This window comes from Sphaeramia orbicularis, chromosome 9, assembly GCF_902148855.1.
Source record: "Sphaeramia orbicularis chromosome 9, fSphaOr1.1, whole genome shotgun sequence".
Lineage (NCBI taxonomy): Eukaryota > Metazoa > Chordata > Actinopteri > Kurtiformes > Apogonidae > Sphaeramia > Sphaeramia orbicularis.
In genome coordinates, this window is record NC_043965.1 from 25730199 (window position 1) to 25747407 (window position 17209).

Genomic DNA, 17209 nt, shown 5'->3' on the forward strand with positions numbered 1-17209 from the left:
AAAAATGAGCTAATCTTCAGATTATTAGTTCAAATATGACTTGACTGGCATCATTCTCATTCTGGTACAGCCCTTGTGTTATAAATAAAAAAGAATGAACAACTAGACTTAAGGCCTTAATTGAAGAAAAATGCATTCCCATATTTCCCACAGGATTTGGCTAGTTCAATTTAGCACCTGGCTCAATGTTCCTCGAGTTGTTGCACTAATTGATTGTACGTGTGTCTAATTACAAATAAGTGCTGCATCACAGCTACAAAATGTAGCTAAAATTAAATTTGTTAACCAAACTGATCTAAACTGCTAACTATATTACCATTTCTTTGCAAAGTATTTAGCATCTAACAGAAATTAAAGTAGAATACTAAACCTGTAAAGCTTTGAAAGTGTTCACTGTGATCATGAAAATTAGAGCTTTTTATGTCATTGATATGTCCTCCAACTATTCAACTCTATACCCTTCCTGTCTCTGTCATTTCCTTTGCAGCTCCAACACTGATCTGACACCACTCTTTCTCTTCTCTATTTCATACCTTCATCCTGAGCATCTGAGGCTTCTGCTTCCCTCCTCCTTCTTACAGCTCTTTGTTTTTCTTCTAGCCTCTGTTTTTCTGAGTTTGCTTCGTCCCACCGACCTTCCTCCATCAGCCTCTGATCTGGTCTCAGACGGCTGTCGGTCAGTCCCACACCTTCCTCCTGTTCGTTCAGGGTCAGCGCCAGTGCTGAGAAGTAGTACATGTTTTCAGCATTCTCCCTGAGGGAGAGAAAGAAGTGGTTAGAGAGTTGATGATGCTCTCTGATCAATGATATGGACTGGACATTGCAGCTGTTATAGAGCTGCTGTGACTCATATGTGAATAATTTGTTTATGAGGCTGTTGAGACAGTCACTTACGGGAGGGGATACTTCTTCCACAGCAGTTTGGGGGACAAAGTCTGGTAGACAGTCTTCTGTTTTCCTTCTGACCCACTACCTCCTCGACTGCTCTGAATGATTTTGGCACTCTCCATCTTGTCATCCCACGTACCAGAGAGAATGTAATGCGCCTGCCCTCCACTGTCTGCCACCACACCTGTCACCTGCAAGGAAGTTAAATGGTAAACAAGTTATTTTACAACAGGATTAAAATAGAGCAGTCTATTCTCTGAACCCAGATGCATCATTCCTACAGTCCCCTTTAATTGATTCTTAAGTACTTTTTTTTTTAGTCCTAATCAATAGATTACAACAGAAGGAGAAGTATTTCCTGTTTTTGGGTGACTCAGAGTTTATGTCACTGGAATACCCAAGATAGAAGCTTCTGCCATTAACAAAACTATTGGTCGGTACTGTCCAGCAGGGGGCAGCATTACATAAACTCATAGTCCACCCAATGACATCATGCAAAACAGGAGTAACGGTGAAGTGTGGAAAGATGCCTTTACCTTCCGTGGAACATCCCTGGAGAAATAACTATAGGGAGAAAATTTGAGTTGGCAGGTATCCTTGGTCCTGTTGTTGACAATCTCAATGTCCCCCGACTGCACATAAAGAGTATACAAAAGTACAGAAAGAATAATACTGTATGTTAATGACATGAACTGTTGCCATTTCAGTGTGATTACAGCAGTGTCAGAGTATTCTGTAGTGAAAATGGCAAATGGCAAGACCATACTGTATACAGATACGCGAAAACTAGCAGAGAGAGTGAATTAGCAGCATGCAGAAACTTAATACTGCTTTTCTTTTAAGGTCCATGAAGCTCCAATCTGTTATATAGCTCCTTACCATAATAACTGATGTTTTCCTATTTACATTATTATCTGTCAAAGGTAAGAACGTACTGATTATTTCATGAGAGAGTTGTTTTCTTTGTGCTTAAAGGCAGTAAATGGAGTGACAACTGGTGCTGGTGTACAGCCTTTGTTTAATGAGGAGGTTGCTGCATTGTTTATATCTGTTCTATTAGTAGCAGCAGTGTTATAAGCACTTCCAGTAAATTCTGAGAGCTATACCTGCCATACCTATTGCATCTTTACCTCAGATGTATTTTCCTTTTAACATATCTTACAGAAAATGCCAAGAATTTTCACAATTGTCAAACCAACAAAAAAGTGCTGGCTTTAATTCCAGTAATGTTACAATATGCCAGTGCTATGCAGATTTCCCTGCGGCTTCAGTTGTTCTGCTCCTGACACTGCTGCGGTCTGCCTGTCTGTCTGTTGGTGGAAAGTAAAGTTGTAGCAAAACTAGGTTCTATGATTGAGTTAGAGGAATTTTTCAGATGCCCTTGCTCTGCACCAGAGGGTTACAGAGTGGCAGACAGAAATCTGTCTTTGCAGAGGTGGTTTTGTTCTTGCTAGACTGATTTAACAAAAGTAAAAAAGCTCATGTAGTGTGTATGATACTGTACCTTCTCATATTAGTAACTAATTAGGCTTCACTGAATCCTGATGTATTGCAAATAGAAATGAAAATCAGACATTAGCGTAATTATCAGATGCGAACAATACAGGATTTATACAGTGAAAATTGTATAATACTTGAAGTGCAATGTGTGTTGTGGAGAGAAATGTTAGATGTTAATAAGTTTCCTTTTGTTTGCTTTAGACTAAAAATCCACTTGTTACCTTTAGAGATGCATGGATTGCAAAATTCTGGCCTGATGCTGATACAGATATATAAAATGATAATTTGGCCGATAGCTGATACAAATACAGATGTTATTTTCAATCCAGTTTGTTTTTGTCATTATTTATCCTCTGCTTTAGGCCATGGAAGTAAAGAAAACTTTAATATACACATAAAAAGTTAACCATTTAAAATAGTTCAGGCCTATCTTACACTATCTTTGAATATGCACAAATTCCGTCATGTAAAATTTATGAGAAAACCTTTAATATATACACAACATAAATATTTGCCACTACTATCAGTGAAACAACATCTTATTTGTTCAGCAGATAAATCAGTGCATGCTTTGTTACCTTAAAAGTCACATACTTTCAGTGATTGAAAGATGAATGTTTTACTAACAGGCAGTGTTTCCTGGAAATATTAGTGTTCTTATATTTTGATGAATTCATTCAGAGCTGATAATGATAATTTCATCTGATCTGATAATCTCAAAGGATTCTATAGTCAGGACATCTACTTAACCCACACACTGGTAAAGAATACAAAGATTTAAATATGACATATTCATATGTATATGAGGAAAGAAACAGACATGCATTTGTAAGACCTGCTACTCCTACTCTTCCCCCTATAGAACTGGGTCATTTCAAAGAAAGAAGAAGCTGTTATTTTCGGGTGTTATTAGAGATCAAAGCTAAAGATAAATCCCCAGAGATAGTGAAGCTCCCTATTCATGTGCTGTAAGGCTCTGCTCAGATTCTCTCCTTCACAACGCCTCACTCTGCTAGTCTGTGTCCAACTGTTACAACAACACAGAAAGAAAAAAATATTTGTGGGCTACTCTGGGAGGTCAGAGACACTCTGGGTTAAGAGTTCAGTGCTGTGGAAAAATCGTTAAACATGAGAAGTGCTTGCAAACAGACCTGATCAATCCACAGCTTGCCCACAATGATGTTGTGCACAGTGGAGGTGACCTTTCTCCACACGTAGTGGTTCCCGGTGGAGTGGAAATGCAGGTGAATGGCACCTGGAAAAAGGACAAGGACAAGCAGCTACAACAGGGAAGAGATATCACAACTGCTTTTATCACTTAAATACTATTATTGCACTGAAAGTAGTGAGCAAGTACGTGATTTGTGGTCAATTCTACCTGCAGTGTTCTACACCGTAAAAAATGCCATCTTGTACTTTTATGCCCTGCAGAAATATGTCTACTTCTAGAATGACTAATCTCATGTATTTCATCATAAACACCTTCCACTTAAGAGTTTTTTGTACTATTTCTTGGCACCTCCCAGTAGGCATACAATAACGAATGAGAGACACCAGATAAATACCACTGCATCCCATAGCTGGACCTGCATCTATCAAATCTCTCATTTATCTGAGCCAACAAACCCCAGCTCTCTGCCGTCCCAGTCCAATAGAGAGCTTCCTTTATAACCATACTTTATGTCTGTGTCATAAGGGTCATAAACCCCACCTAATTCATTCTCACATCCTTTTCTCTGGCTTTAGGATTATGTAGGAGTGGGCTCTGTAGCCTGCTGCTCTCAAGAGGGATGTGGAGTCCTTCTTAACTAAAGTCTTCATGGTGCTGGTTCAATTTACAGAACAGAACTTTTATTTATGCATACACTTTGCTCGCTCCCCAACTGAAAATAAAATTCTTACCCAGAGGCATTATGGAGAGGTATTTGCCACGAAACTTGCTGGCTATTGTGATTTCCTGCCAAAGGGTCCAGCCTCGTTGGGAAATCACATGATGTGCAGCTGCAGGTGGATGATGGCTCACCTGAATGGAACCATGGACAAGACGCAGAACGGCGGATACACATATAATCAAGTTGAGGTATAAAAAATTCTCGACTCATGAGTGCATCGTGATGAGGACATTATAATTGAATTATGAGGCCAGTGAATATTCACATATGTGTAATGCAGTATAGAAGGATTTAAGTTTTACTTTTATGTTTGAGTAGTGGAGTGTTTTGAATAGATACAGCTTTTAACATTACAGCCTGCTGTCACTTTCCTGACCGCAGATTCTAAATAAAGAAGTTCAGATTTACCTGATTGCTTTATATATTGAACACAAAGTAGCCATGTGTACATGTACAAGGTTATAGAAAACTGAGGAACAGATCTACATTTGAATGGTTGACAGGTCAATCATAATGGAACTGAATGTGTGGTCAGAGAGGATTCATACCTCTAGTCAGAAAAACTTGCTTTGAGACACTGTAATATTGTCAATATCAGTAACTGTGTCAGCCGTGCTGTTACCTGCTCACATATCGAGCGGTAGCCAAACTCTTCCAGACGATCAAGCTCATAGGTCTCGCCCAGTAGTGGGTTGAAGGGCTTGGCTGTGCGGTGGACTGTGGTGGAGTAGGAGGAGACGGAGAAGGCAGCGACCAGGCACATCTGCTCCAGGGAGGATTCACAGCGTGCTGCCTTGTCCAGAAGTTCATGATACTCCAGGTCCTCTGTGAGACGCTGTAGCATTGACAGAGGCTCATTGAAGTTTACCTTAAGGAGAAATGAAGGAAGAGACAAACTCATGAGATATAATTAACACAGGATTTTAGTTTACAAATACAAGAAATAAGATCATGTTTCCCCTACTTACAGGCATAGGGATTTTGGAGAGCTCCTTGCCGATGCAGTTCTTCATGATACTCCATAAATTGAGGGAGTAGTTGGGCTTGTCTGGGATACGAGTCCGCCGCTGTCTGCGAGGCTGCAGCTCCTTCCCTGACACATCGTTACAGCTTGAAGAAACCTGAGATCAGATGAGAGTGTGGAGGATGGGTAGGTGGTCTTTGTATACAAAGAATATTTGATATATAAAAGTCTGAGAGATGCTTTCAGCTTCACGGACAGCTTGGCAGTATACCACTAGGAGATGGAGACAGCAAGTGAGTGACAGGATGATAAGGAACTGAAAACATAGACGTATGTGAAGGAGGAGGAGGAGGAGGAGCAGCAAGGGGGATGTGGGAAGAAAGGAGCAGATGTTTGACTGGTAATTAAGATGTAGGAGAATGATGCAGCTGTGTATCTTTGGCACCACAGGGGTGACAATGAGACAGTAGGCAACACAGACAATGGCTGTTTGTTTGTGAGTGACTTTTTATCTAGTTTCATGGGCACATGTTAAGATTTATCTATATTTGAGAGGGCATCTTGGTGTAGTGAACACATTTGAGGCCTTTTAATCCTCACAGCATTGAGAGTTAAAACTTGGCTTTAGTATTAGGCATTCAGCTGAGACAATTATAGTTATATATACATGTGTGCATGTGTGTGCATGTCAATGAGGAGGGGATGAACACAGGGTAAGAAAGACGCTTTATAGGGAGTACATGAGGATCTCTGGCAGGAAGAAGACAATTAGTATATACCTAAATCAATAAGCTGTGAGCTCACTAACAGCACAAATTAATCTATACAGAGATCACAAAAGTCAGCAATGTTCAGAAATGTCAGGCCTATTAGTCAGATTTGTTAGAGGACAAATACTTACATGGTCGTCCTGATTCCAGTCATTGGGATGACCTCCACTTGCTCCACTCAAATTACTCTGAGATCGCCTGGAACAGAAAATATTACCCACAATCAGCACTGGCCCACCCTCTCTCTCCATCTCACCTTTACTGCTTTCACATACACACTATAAATACAATACACACAGGAGAGCAACCAGAATGCTGGGTATTTCAGGTAAATGCTGTGTAACACTTTAATTCATCGTCTGGGGATGTGTTATTAAAGGTGGGACATTACAACAAAGATACGTTACACACACCTAGGACTGATGAAAAGTAAAGAATACAACACAGGCTCTACACAACCAAGTCAACTTGACAGCAAGAGGCTGACTGTGTACTGAACCAAGTAAAACAAAAACAGAAATGTGCTGCAGGAAACCAGACAGGGCTGAAACTCTAATGTTATTTTTATCTACACAAGAAAAAGAGCACATCTGACAAAATCAAGGAGTGAACAGTAAACTGCTCTGTTATCTGTGTTGTCACACATGAGCCACAACCGGAGCATCAGCTGTCACCCAGATTCAAAATTACTATGAATAAAAAAAATTGGTGAATGCACAGAAATGTTTTATAGTTATTACACACAAGCATATCAGCACAACTAAACCTCCTTCTATGCATCATCCATTATTTCCATAAAGCAAACAAAAACAAAATTCCCTTGGCACTTGCATTGCTGTGTGAGACTGACCTGTGCTGTGTGTTCTCAGTGGCTGTCACTGTGATGAATGCAGGGGAATCCTCCATGGCATCAAAGTACTCAGTATCCTCATCTTCATCACTTGCTTCTTCTTTCAGCGGCCTCTTACTCCCTTCTGTCGGGACATATACACAGTGAGTACAAACAGAACACACAACTAGCAGAAGTATCACAAGGTGGTGTGCCTGTCTTCAACAGGGATCAAGAGAGAGTGGAGCATAATCATATACCCATGGTGATTAATCAAGGAATAATCAGCTTAGTGAAATTGGCAATGTTCCTGCTGGTTGACTCGTCTACATTATGTAAGTACCTCAGGGTGTGCTTCCAATATTCAGAGTCCAACAATCAATATTCAGTGATCCATTTTGTGTACATTTCAAACAGAGAAACACAAATCCTCAGATTATATCATTAGAAAACTTTGTAATGAAACAAGACTCTGTCAAAGAAAAGATGTTAAACTAAGCCCTTCAGTCATACATTATTTTTTTTGTTTGGGTTTTTTTTCTTGAAAATGGATACTTTATATTTATACCTGCTCCTTGTTAGAACAACGTAATATGTATGGAATACATATTTTATTTAATGAAGATTAGTTATAAGCATCAAAGGTTATTTTATAAGTGGAGATAAATTAAGATGACTGGCAGCACGACTGCTGTTTTGTTCTCCTATTGCTGACTTCAAAAGATGATAGTGCTTATTGCCACTTATTGTACTGAATATTTGCAAAAGTACTATATGTTTTTAGTAACAAGCATGGTTTACAATTAGGTTAGGGTTAATTCTGTGAACGAACGAACTCTGGACGAATTCCTAGCTAATGCTAGTCTTTCATGACATACTATGGATGAAGAAAAAATTGAAACAGCCAATCTAACTAGTAAACAATCTGAACAAAAAACATTAATGGTCTACTGAGACAGAGGAGAAGCCACAGTGATGTAAATAATGTGAAAACAAACTTCTAGGCAAGTCATCATATGAGTGAACTTTAAACTGTGACATTCTGTACTTGACTGGCTGATTGTTTATAGGGAGAAGCAGAGAAGTAAATGGACAGACTGAGATAAGAGATCACATGACCTCTGCTTGCTAATAGAAGTAATTGCCATCTATAGCTTAATGCTAATCCAATCCAGACCTGCTGACAGAACTTAAGTTTTCTATGGTCCACATGGGTTCCCAAAATGAGGAATGTCAATAATACAAAGCCTCAGGTCACACACACCAGGGTTAAGTAACACAGTAACGGCCAGGCTCACCCTTGTTGGTGGTAGGGGCACTGGGAGGGCTGGAAACAAGCGTGGGTGCTTCTCTCCACGCTCGCTCCAGGCTGTTATGCTGCTTGGCTAGCTGCTCAATTGTTTCCTCTAGGTGGGTACGCTGCTCCCGCTCATACTGCAGCGCACGCTGCCATCTCCTACTGTGAGTCTCTGCTAGGTCTAGGAAGTCTCGACACGCCTGGGGGAATATACACACAAGTCCAAAACACACACACACACACACACACACACACACACACACACACACACACACACAGCACCATGGTTAAATTTCCACAAAATACAATAATGAAAATCAATGTGTAAAATTGCTGTTCACAGCAGCAAAGATACAGGTTAATATCCATTTCCAAGAGCTGAGAGTTTTGGATTGAATGACAAGCTTGAAAATAACATATGATGCAGAGAGTGCGTCTCTTCTAAGTGCTTTACAATACAGCTGATCTCAGACATAGCGACACCAACACTAAAAATCAAACCTCAATGGCTATTTAAAACATGCACTTATGCGTATATCTGAACTTGAACAGATAACTCACTATATAAGCCAAATGAAGCTAAATCTTCACTTGATGAGGCTGAACAATTCCTAAGCAATAAACAATGGGATGGAATAAGGTTATTGTAATCAAAGCTATTCACCATCACTTCATTAGTATGTTAATAGCATGTTAATTAGTTGTCTGCTGATCATTTACTGAGTGTCCCTGCTGTGTCAAAACTGTGTCAGAGTTAAGTGTAAACATCAGTGAGTGATGAGCTAGAGGTCAAGTCCATGATTGCACAGCAGACTGTATTTGAATAAGGAGGGGGCATCATTGTTGCTGCCCTGGGTTTACTGCAGAGGTTACTTCAGATCAAATATATAATATATGTCAGCACTTGCTGCCACTACATTATGTGACTCAGAGCCTTGGCTCATGGTAAACCCAAAGGTCAATGAACCTAAATAACGCTGTATAACTGACAACATGCCTGAAGAACATGTCACGTGACAGACACTCAGCTGTCAGCGAGTAGGCCTCCAGGGGAACAGTTTCTGAAGAACCATGTTGAAACCACGTCAGCGCAACTGGGCACTCTTGTAACATTTTATGTGGACATGCTTTTGTAGTTCCCCATGAGCAGAAAAGAAGTGCCCAAAGGCAAAAAGGACATAGAAAATTAGTTTGAACTGCACAATAATGTAGTGGCCGTAGGCAGCAAACTAGAGGCATGTAAGTGTTACCATGTTAAATGATGCCTGCTCTCTAAGGCCAGAGAGGGTTTATCAGGATGTACAGGATGTATCACCTTTAGGCTGCAGGAAGAGAAAAAAGGACGCGGTAACACCTGACCCTGCACTTGATCTGTTCCAAGTACAACAGATATCTACCCAGCCAGAAAACATTTCAGGATCATCTCACTGCAGCCTTTTTCTTAAATCAGTTTCAAACATGGTCAGATTATACAGATACAGAGTACAAACATTTATAAAATTATGAAAAAGCTACAATCAGTCATGTGTAATGAGTCTGCAACAACCTGAAGACATTAAATTCATGCTTGCAATTTAAATATATGCGCTAGCATTTATCATATTTGTTGTTATTTATCAAATTGCATTTAATTTGACTGAATAACTGTACAGAGAAGCAAAAGCGGACACATAAATTATTATTCACAGCTAAAACAAGAGTAATGTAGCTGTCGGTGTCTCTGTATCTTTCAGTTTTCATGCATCACCTTTAAAACATGCAGCACAAACATTTGTACTGAAAGAAGACAACTAAACAAATTGTCAAGAAAGAAATTACTTTTTAAAGACAGATACAAAAAATGGAAATATGACACACACAGGCATATTGAACTGTGACTATCTAGTGATAATAATAGAATATTTACAAAAATCATATGCATTAAATTGCAGCAAAATTTCAAAATCACACTGTCAAGAACATAAAAAAAAATCTCTATCTTAGCATTTTACAGAAACCACTAAAATGACAACATTTTTCATAGGAAAACCAAATCTATCCCCAATCCCCTCTTACCTTCAGCAGGTTTATGTAAAGTGTCTTAACATCAAGGTCTGAGGTTCATTTTAAATGTGGATGTGCATGTGACGTGGGGCACTTCCTCAGACTCTACAATGATATGAAACTCAACACCCACTTGAAAAAGTTTGATACTTCCACTTTTTTATGCTGAGTCTCCAGTCCGAACACAGACTGCATGTGACTTCCAGTGGGTTAAGAAAGGTTACGAGTGTATTTAGCTATGAATGGAGTTGATGTGCAGTTAAGAACACATACTTAAAAAAAAGTGTCACTATCAAATCAAAAGTGTTAGATGAACTCTGCAAAAGGACAAATGTAAATTGGTAGGTGTATTAATATGCCCAAACACAAAAAGGCAAGTGCTTAAATGTAGTGGTACATGTGAGAAGTCACCACTACCTGAACTGAGTGTTCAGATCTCAGATCACTGGGATCATGCAGTTCTGACCTGCTAATAGGGCCTCCTCCTCCTCCTCCTCCTCCACCCCTTAATGTCTCTTCTCTCCTAACTTTAATAAATCTTAAGAACTGACATGTCAAGCCTTTATGCAACCAAAAACCACAGAGAGCCAAACACTCATATCCAGCAATGCTCTTTCCTTTAAGAAAGTCATTTAAAAGACCAGAAATCACTACAGGGAGTTAGTGGCAACACTTCTTTCTCATTAGAGGTACATTCTTGAGAAAACTAATGGTCTTATCTATTTTAGTGCTTAGTCTGTGAGATCTGATTTCCCATTTCAATTAATTAAAAAATGCGTGACATAAGGAAGGTAGAGGCTCACCATTTTGACCAAATGTGTTAAATCCATTGACATTACATGACATTTTTTTGCATTACTATGGTTAGACTCAAGTATGTTAATAAGCTGTTTCAGCACACACTGCAGCATATTTAATCTTCCAACAAATTTTAAAATCTTAAGTTCTTGCAATCAAACGAAGACTATGAATTAAAATCATTAACCACAGCAACAACATACTAATCAGAAAATATAAGACACAAGCACTCATGCACACACTACACCAAATATTTTCTGAACCAAGTAAAAACAAAGGTTTTACCAAATCCAAGCCACCAAGAGAAGCAGAACACTTTTGTATTTGTCTGGTTTGACTCAGAGCAGGTCTGTCTGCTAACTGTGGTCTAGAAAGCTCTGACATTCCTCACCAGGCAGGGAGGGTCTAGGGTTTGAGGGGGGAGCAGGGGCTATTCCTGTCCCCCCCATCTGCAATCATATCTAGTGTCATGCCTTCAGGACCTCAATGCTCTCTCAGCTCCCATCCACTACTCACACATTGTAAAGCCTGTGGTATTTATCATTGCAGAGAATGGAGCAGGGCCAGATACAGTAGAGTTTGTCCTACTCTGATCGTTGTAAACACAACCTGCACACCTGATGTAATGGCAACTTAAACTGGGCTTGTATTATAATAATCTGGACACATTCAGAAATAGGTTAAATTGTAATAAAAAAAAAACCAAAACATTAAAATCAGCGGTATTCTGAATTAATCATAATGTGCACAGACTCACCATCAGCTAATTTTCTGTCAGAGGTAATATAGTTAACTATCATCTTGACCCATGGGGATCCACGGGTTCTAGATGTGGTAGTTTTTATGCTGTTGTGTATTTGTGCATGCTGTACTGCATTTGTCCAGCAGTCACCTCCAAAGTGTTGTAGTTATAGCAACGTGATTATAAGGCTATTGTATTCCAAAATTACTAATGTCTCCCAAAATATTGGTCCTATCAACTGGCTGTTTTCGCTATTGTGTTCCTTGACTAAAAATACATAAGTGTGCCAAAGTGCAGCAGTCAGTTCTTTATGGATTTTATGTGAGTCCCCAGATACACAAACACGGACACAGAGGCCACTTGGCTTTTATAATATAGATGAAAATTAAAACTGCTGACCTGAAAATGTCAGCTTTCAAAAACATAAAGTAAATAAAGACTACAACAACAAAAATGAAACTGGAACTAAAACAAATACCACTGCAGGTAAAATCAGGGTTATTTTCATTTCTTTCCTATTGTTAATTGTTCATGGTGCCCTAAAACTGACTGCCTAAATACTATACTAAAACAGTCAAGTCTTCAAAATAAAGTTAAAACTAGTTATGCACTTGTAAAAACATCTAAAAATCTAAGTTAAATTAAAGACCAAATTGATAATTTCCTATCTACAATAACCACTTTGGGGTTTGTGTATTTAAGTTGAACAGGATATAGCCCATGAGGTGACCTTATCCCTCATCACTCCTCAGGACATTTAAGATGCCTGGTATTCTTGTCACACGATCAAACATGCAGTACATGGTCAACTGCTGCATTTTGTAGCTGTGTCTGTCCCTGATACTTACATTGATCATAGCATTGGAAGTGATGCGGAAGAGGGTGGCTCGCTCATTGACTGCTTTGATCTTCTCTCCTCCCTCCACAGGGACTTTCAGACCCTCGAGTTCACTCAAGGAACGCTGCAGTGCCGCTCCATGCTTGGCAATCAGGTCATTACATGTGCTGAGGTCATCGAGCTTGCTCACTAGTATCTTCAGAGTGCCCTGAATTTCACTGTGGTCCGACTGAGATGTGGGCTCCTCGTCTCCGGAGTCATCTGGAAGGAAGGAGGTCAAAGGTCACACACTTTTAATCATAGAGAAGAATGGGGATTTGCAAGCATACAAATATTTTGGAGAGGTTTGTGTAAAATAGTTCTTTGCACACTTTTACGGAACCAAAAATTATGTCTTTTCTCAATCCAGACCAATGAAGATGCACTGACTTTACTTACAACAAGACAAATAAATATCTAGTTTCATCACTGTTTAGTGACCTTCACTGTCCAGCGTCCATTCAGGACTCATGGTGACTATGGTGTGTTGTTCACTTATCTTTGGTTTGTATGCATGTTTAATTAATTACAACACTACGCAAAAGTCAATAGACCATGAAAAGACAAATACTTAGTCACCATGACGACAAACCTTTTAACAATGAACTGCTTCACTGATGAAATTAGTTTGATTTTACAGATGACTTCCTCTGACACACATATTAATGCGTTCATAAGAAAGGAACTCACTAAACATGACTTTTCAGAGATTATTAGAAGTAAATGTAAGCAGCGTCAGGGCACTGAATTACAGCCTGCTGGTCTACATCCATGAACCACTGCTGTCACAGTTCTCTGTCTCTATGATGTCACTTAAAAGAGGCTACTCAAGGTTACAGGGGTTACACAGAACATATGACACCAGCCTTGCAGTGTCAGCTCTACATTACAAAACACGTACAGGGATGCACGTGTATGTAGTGAAAGCATAAGAATACATGGAAAGTAATACACTTCAGATTTCCCCTTGGTATCTTAGAGTCTTAGGAGCTGTGATTGCAGTTGGTTGTCAGTTTGGGGAATTAAATGTATCATATGTGAATAAATACTAATGATAATTTAACATTTTACTATAACAATAATTTATAACTGTGGATTTCAACATTATACACAGACATTAGTAAGATAAAAGTGAAAACATATACTCACAAGTGCTCATACATTAAGGTTTACAACAGCAAAGTCATTATTTCACTAATTGCTGGATAACTGGAATAAATTTTGATCTTAATGGCTTACAGAAACCTTAAATGTAACCACAAATGACAACAAACCGTAACAGATAAGTCTCAGCATAGTTTTTTTTCTCCTCTTTTCATTTGGCCAAGATTACTGTGAAAAAAAATGTATTGATCCACACTCAGGAAACTCATTTATAAAAAAAAACAAACAAAAAAAACCCCCTCAATATCTGGCTTCCTGAACAAGCACGGATGAGAACATGTACATTTTTATTATACTAATTTATTATATTGAACAGTATGAAGAAAAAGCAAGAAAACAAGAGGGAGAAGAGGGGCACTAAGAGGAAGAGTGATTCCAGAAGGAAGAGGAAGAGACTTTAATTCAGGGGTGTCAAACTCCGGTCCTTGAGGGCTGGTATCCTGCATGTTTTAGATATTTCCCTCTTCCAGCCACACCTGGTTCAATTAATGATCAGCTCATCATCATGCTCTGCAGAAGCTTGATAATGATGTAATGGCTTCCAGGTGTGATGGAAGAGGGAAATATCTAAAACATGCAGGATACCAGCCCTCGAGGATCTGAGTTTGACACCCCTGCTTTAATTATTCCAACAGGGAAATATATTTTTGAAACCAAGGGGTTAAAGGTTTGAGTGGAAAGAGAATGTTTCCGAACCGCTCTTCCACCTTCTGACCTTCTAATGCTCTCACTTCTAAAAAGTACTCCTCTGGTGCTGTCAACTCTCTGGCATGCAGAGAACACTTCCTCACATTGAAAAGGTCTGTAGTGTAGCCGATAGCAACGACTGTCACAGTCTTTGTGAAGAAGAAGCACTACAGCAACACTTACTCATAAAAACATGGCAGCTTACTGTGACCTCGAAGCAGAAGAGACCATCACCTCTGTCGAGCCTATTTACACTGTATAAATATAACGTGAATCTCTAAGGATGATGATAGCCTGGTGCGCACATCATGTAGCAATGATAACCTTCTATGAGCAGCACAGAAACCTAAGACTATATACAAAAGCAGTTTTAGGTTAATAGCAGCAAGAGAAAAAGAGAACTGACGTGAGGTGAGCGTATAGAAGAAGAAGGACTCATAAAAAAGCTCACCATGTTGGAATTCTTGGACATCCATTTTCACTCAAAGGTAACCAACGATCACACACAGGTCACTCAGCTCTAGTCCCTGAGGTAACATGTGGACATGGTGAAAAAACCTTCAGAGAGAAAATAACTGTCTGGCTATTAGAAGAAGGACACACAAACAAAATGGTCCAAGTAAAGGTCAACACAGGAGCTCTAGAGCACCAAAAACCCCAGAGGAAATCTAAAATATCCACCCATCTCCAGCAAGCATTAGAGAAGGAGTCAAATTGCACTGAATTTCAATAAAGTCACTGCAGTGAAATGCAGGTAAAGAAGGTGGAAAAAACACTGCTGAAAAAAACAACAACAAAAAAATATTAACTGGATCGTGTGCTGAGAGACAGGGAGTTGCCGTTCAAAGGGACGCAAGAAACCGTAAAAGAAGTGAGTGAGAAAGCCAAAGAGCATGGAAAGAGGATAATGAAATGAGCCTTAAACTGATAAAGCATGACCATGGCAGGAAAGTCCTTAAATAGACAAGTTAGATGGTGAGTTGGACCACTTTTGAAATTCTTCCCACGAGGCCTGCCACATGCCTCTCCAACCAAAATCATATGACACTATCTTAATATACTACTGAACAATAAAATGTGCAAATGTAAAGATGTAACTTTTAAAAGCCATGTGTTTTTTATTTGATACAATCAGATTGCTCTTGTAGCTTTCAGATTTTCAATAAAACAGATTCTTCCTATTCATGTAAGATTATATCCTAATCTGAAATTTGTGTTTTGACTGTAGTGTAAAGACCTCTAATGAAAACGTGACATGATGTTTCCTGGCCCTTGTAGAGTGAGACTGAATATAGACAAAACCAATCAAATTTTTTAAATCATATTTATCCTGATACAAAAATCAAGGTTACTCAAAGTCAGTCACCACAGAGCTGCAGTAACCCCAGTGCTCTGCCTCAGTGTGAAATTACAGAGCAGCCTCCGGATAATATTAGGATACTCAGAGTACTGTTAGAAGGACACTGGGTGGATCAGTGTAAAACAAGCAGCACAAGAGAAATAGTAGCCAACACTGTTCCTATGGAGAGCACTGAACCCATTACCTCACTTTCTAATAATAAAAATTAATAACACATTTGTGGGCTGTAACTATTGGATTCATCAAAGGTTAATTGTGCTCATGCCTTATAGATTATATTCCATTAATAGGAGCACATGTGAATCACCAGTTTATGATAAAGGCAATTGGCAGGTGTTAATTCTTTGGTCAAACATTACCAAACACCCCGTGTCTCAGAAAATATATTTGCTAGGGTGCACTGCAGTGGAGCCTTGCTCTTATTATTCACCCTCATTCTGCCAATGAGTTCAGCAGCTCTAAGCAATGCCACTTAAAAATAAACTGTCACATGTACCAGGGCATATTTGTTTAGAGGAGACTGCTTCCAACGCCTGCAAAACTAATTCTATGGTGTTAGTTTAATCTCAAAATACTTGCGCATTAAAAACCAGGAGCTTGCATGCAGTTTGAGCACATTGACAAGTATTAATGAGTAGAAAGCATCCTCAAATGTGGTCCAATGAGCACAAGATACTAACAAGCATGAGCTGAAGACCTCTGTGTACTTGCAGCTGCTCAACACTTTTGAGACTTTTGAGCAGAGGACAGTGTCTCTGTTGATGAAAGAGGAAGGTTGACCTTGTACCAGTCCCACACTCGAAGGATGAGCATATAGAATATATATCACATGATGAGGATGTTTTCCACTTCCAGATAGCGTTATGTGTGCTTGTATCATGTACATTTGTCTAGTTTTTTAATTAAATCAATGCAATATAACACTCTTTCCAAAAACTCAAGAGGACTGTCTGCTCAAACAAGCTGCAAAAACAAATTTTGGCTACTGTTTGTGTTTTGCAGACTGTCTGATAACAAGGAAAAACCATGACACAAGATTTCTTCAATACAAAATGAAGCCAACAGAAATATGCTACAAATGTCCTTTTCACACTGCTGTTTTGGTTCACTGAGCCAGATAATCTGTAAAATGTCAAGCACTACAGCAGAGGTTTAAATCTTGGAAAGGTAGAAGCTAAACAAAAGATATCAATTTTATATCACAAAGAATGTCAATAAACAGTCAAGACATGGTTTTAAAGTAGATCTGTGTGGATAAATAACCTATGGATGCCTAGCTCACCCCCTCATATCTCTAGACCTGTTCTTTACAACAACAGATGTGGATGGATGACTCTCCAAAGTGAAAGCAACACCACGGGACAAGGCCAGGAGCCCATTACAACGCCAGTCATGCCT

The 17209-nt window shown here is 39.2% G+C and overlaps 1 protein-coding gene across 7 annotated transcripts in view; it reads right to left on the reverse strand.

Moving 5' to 3' along the window:
- Window positions 1-17209, reverse strand: part of osbp2b (oxysterol binding protein 2b) — a 46768-nt gene that overhangs the window by 5322 nt on the left and 24237 nt on the right. For all 7 annotated transcript variants that reach the window (XM_030142851.1, XM_030142850.1, XM_030142849.1 and 4 more), the window contains 11 exons: window positions 12572-12822; window positions 8142-8340; window positions 6865-6988; window positions 6146-6212; window positions 5249-5401; window positions 4903-5148; window positions 4291-4411; window positions 3540-3643; window positions 1425-1520; window positions 895-1079; window positions 534-754 (listed from right to left, as the gene is read on the reverse strand). In XM_030142851.1, coding sequence (XP_029998711.1) covers window positions 534-754; window positions 895-1079; window positions 1425-1520; window positions 3540-3643; window positions 4291-4411; window positions 4903-5148; window positions 5249-5401; window positions 6146-6212; window positions 6865-6988; window positions 8142-8340; window positions 12572-12822 — 1767 coding nt within the window. The remainder of the gene's footprint in view (window positions 1-533; window positions 755-894; window positions 1080-1424; window positions 1521-3539; window positions 3644-4290; window positions 4412-4902; window positions 5149-5248; window positions 5402-6145; window positions 6213-6864; window positions 6989-8141; window positions 8341-12571; window positions 12823-17209) is intronic.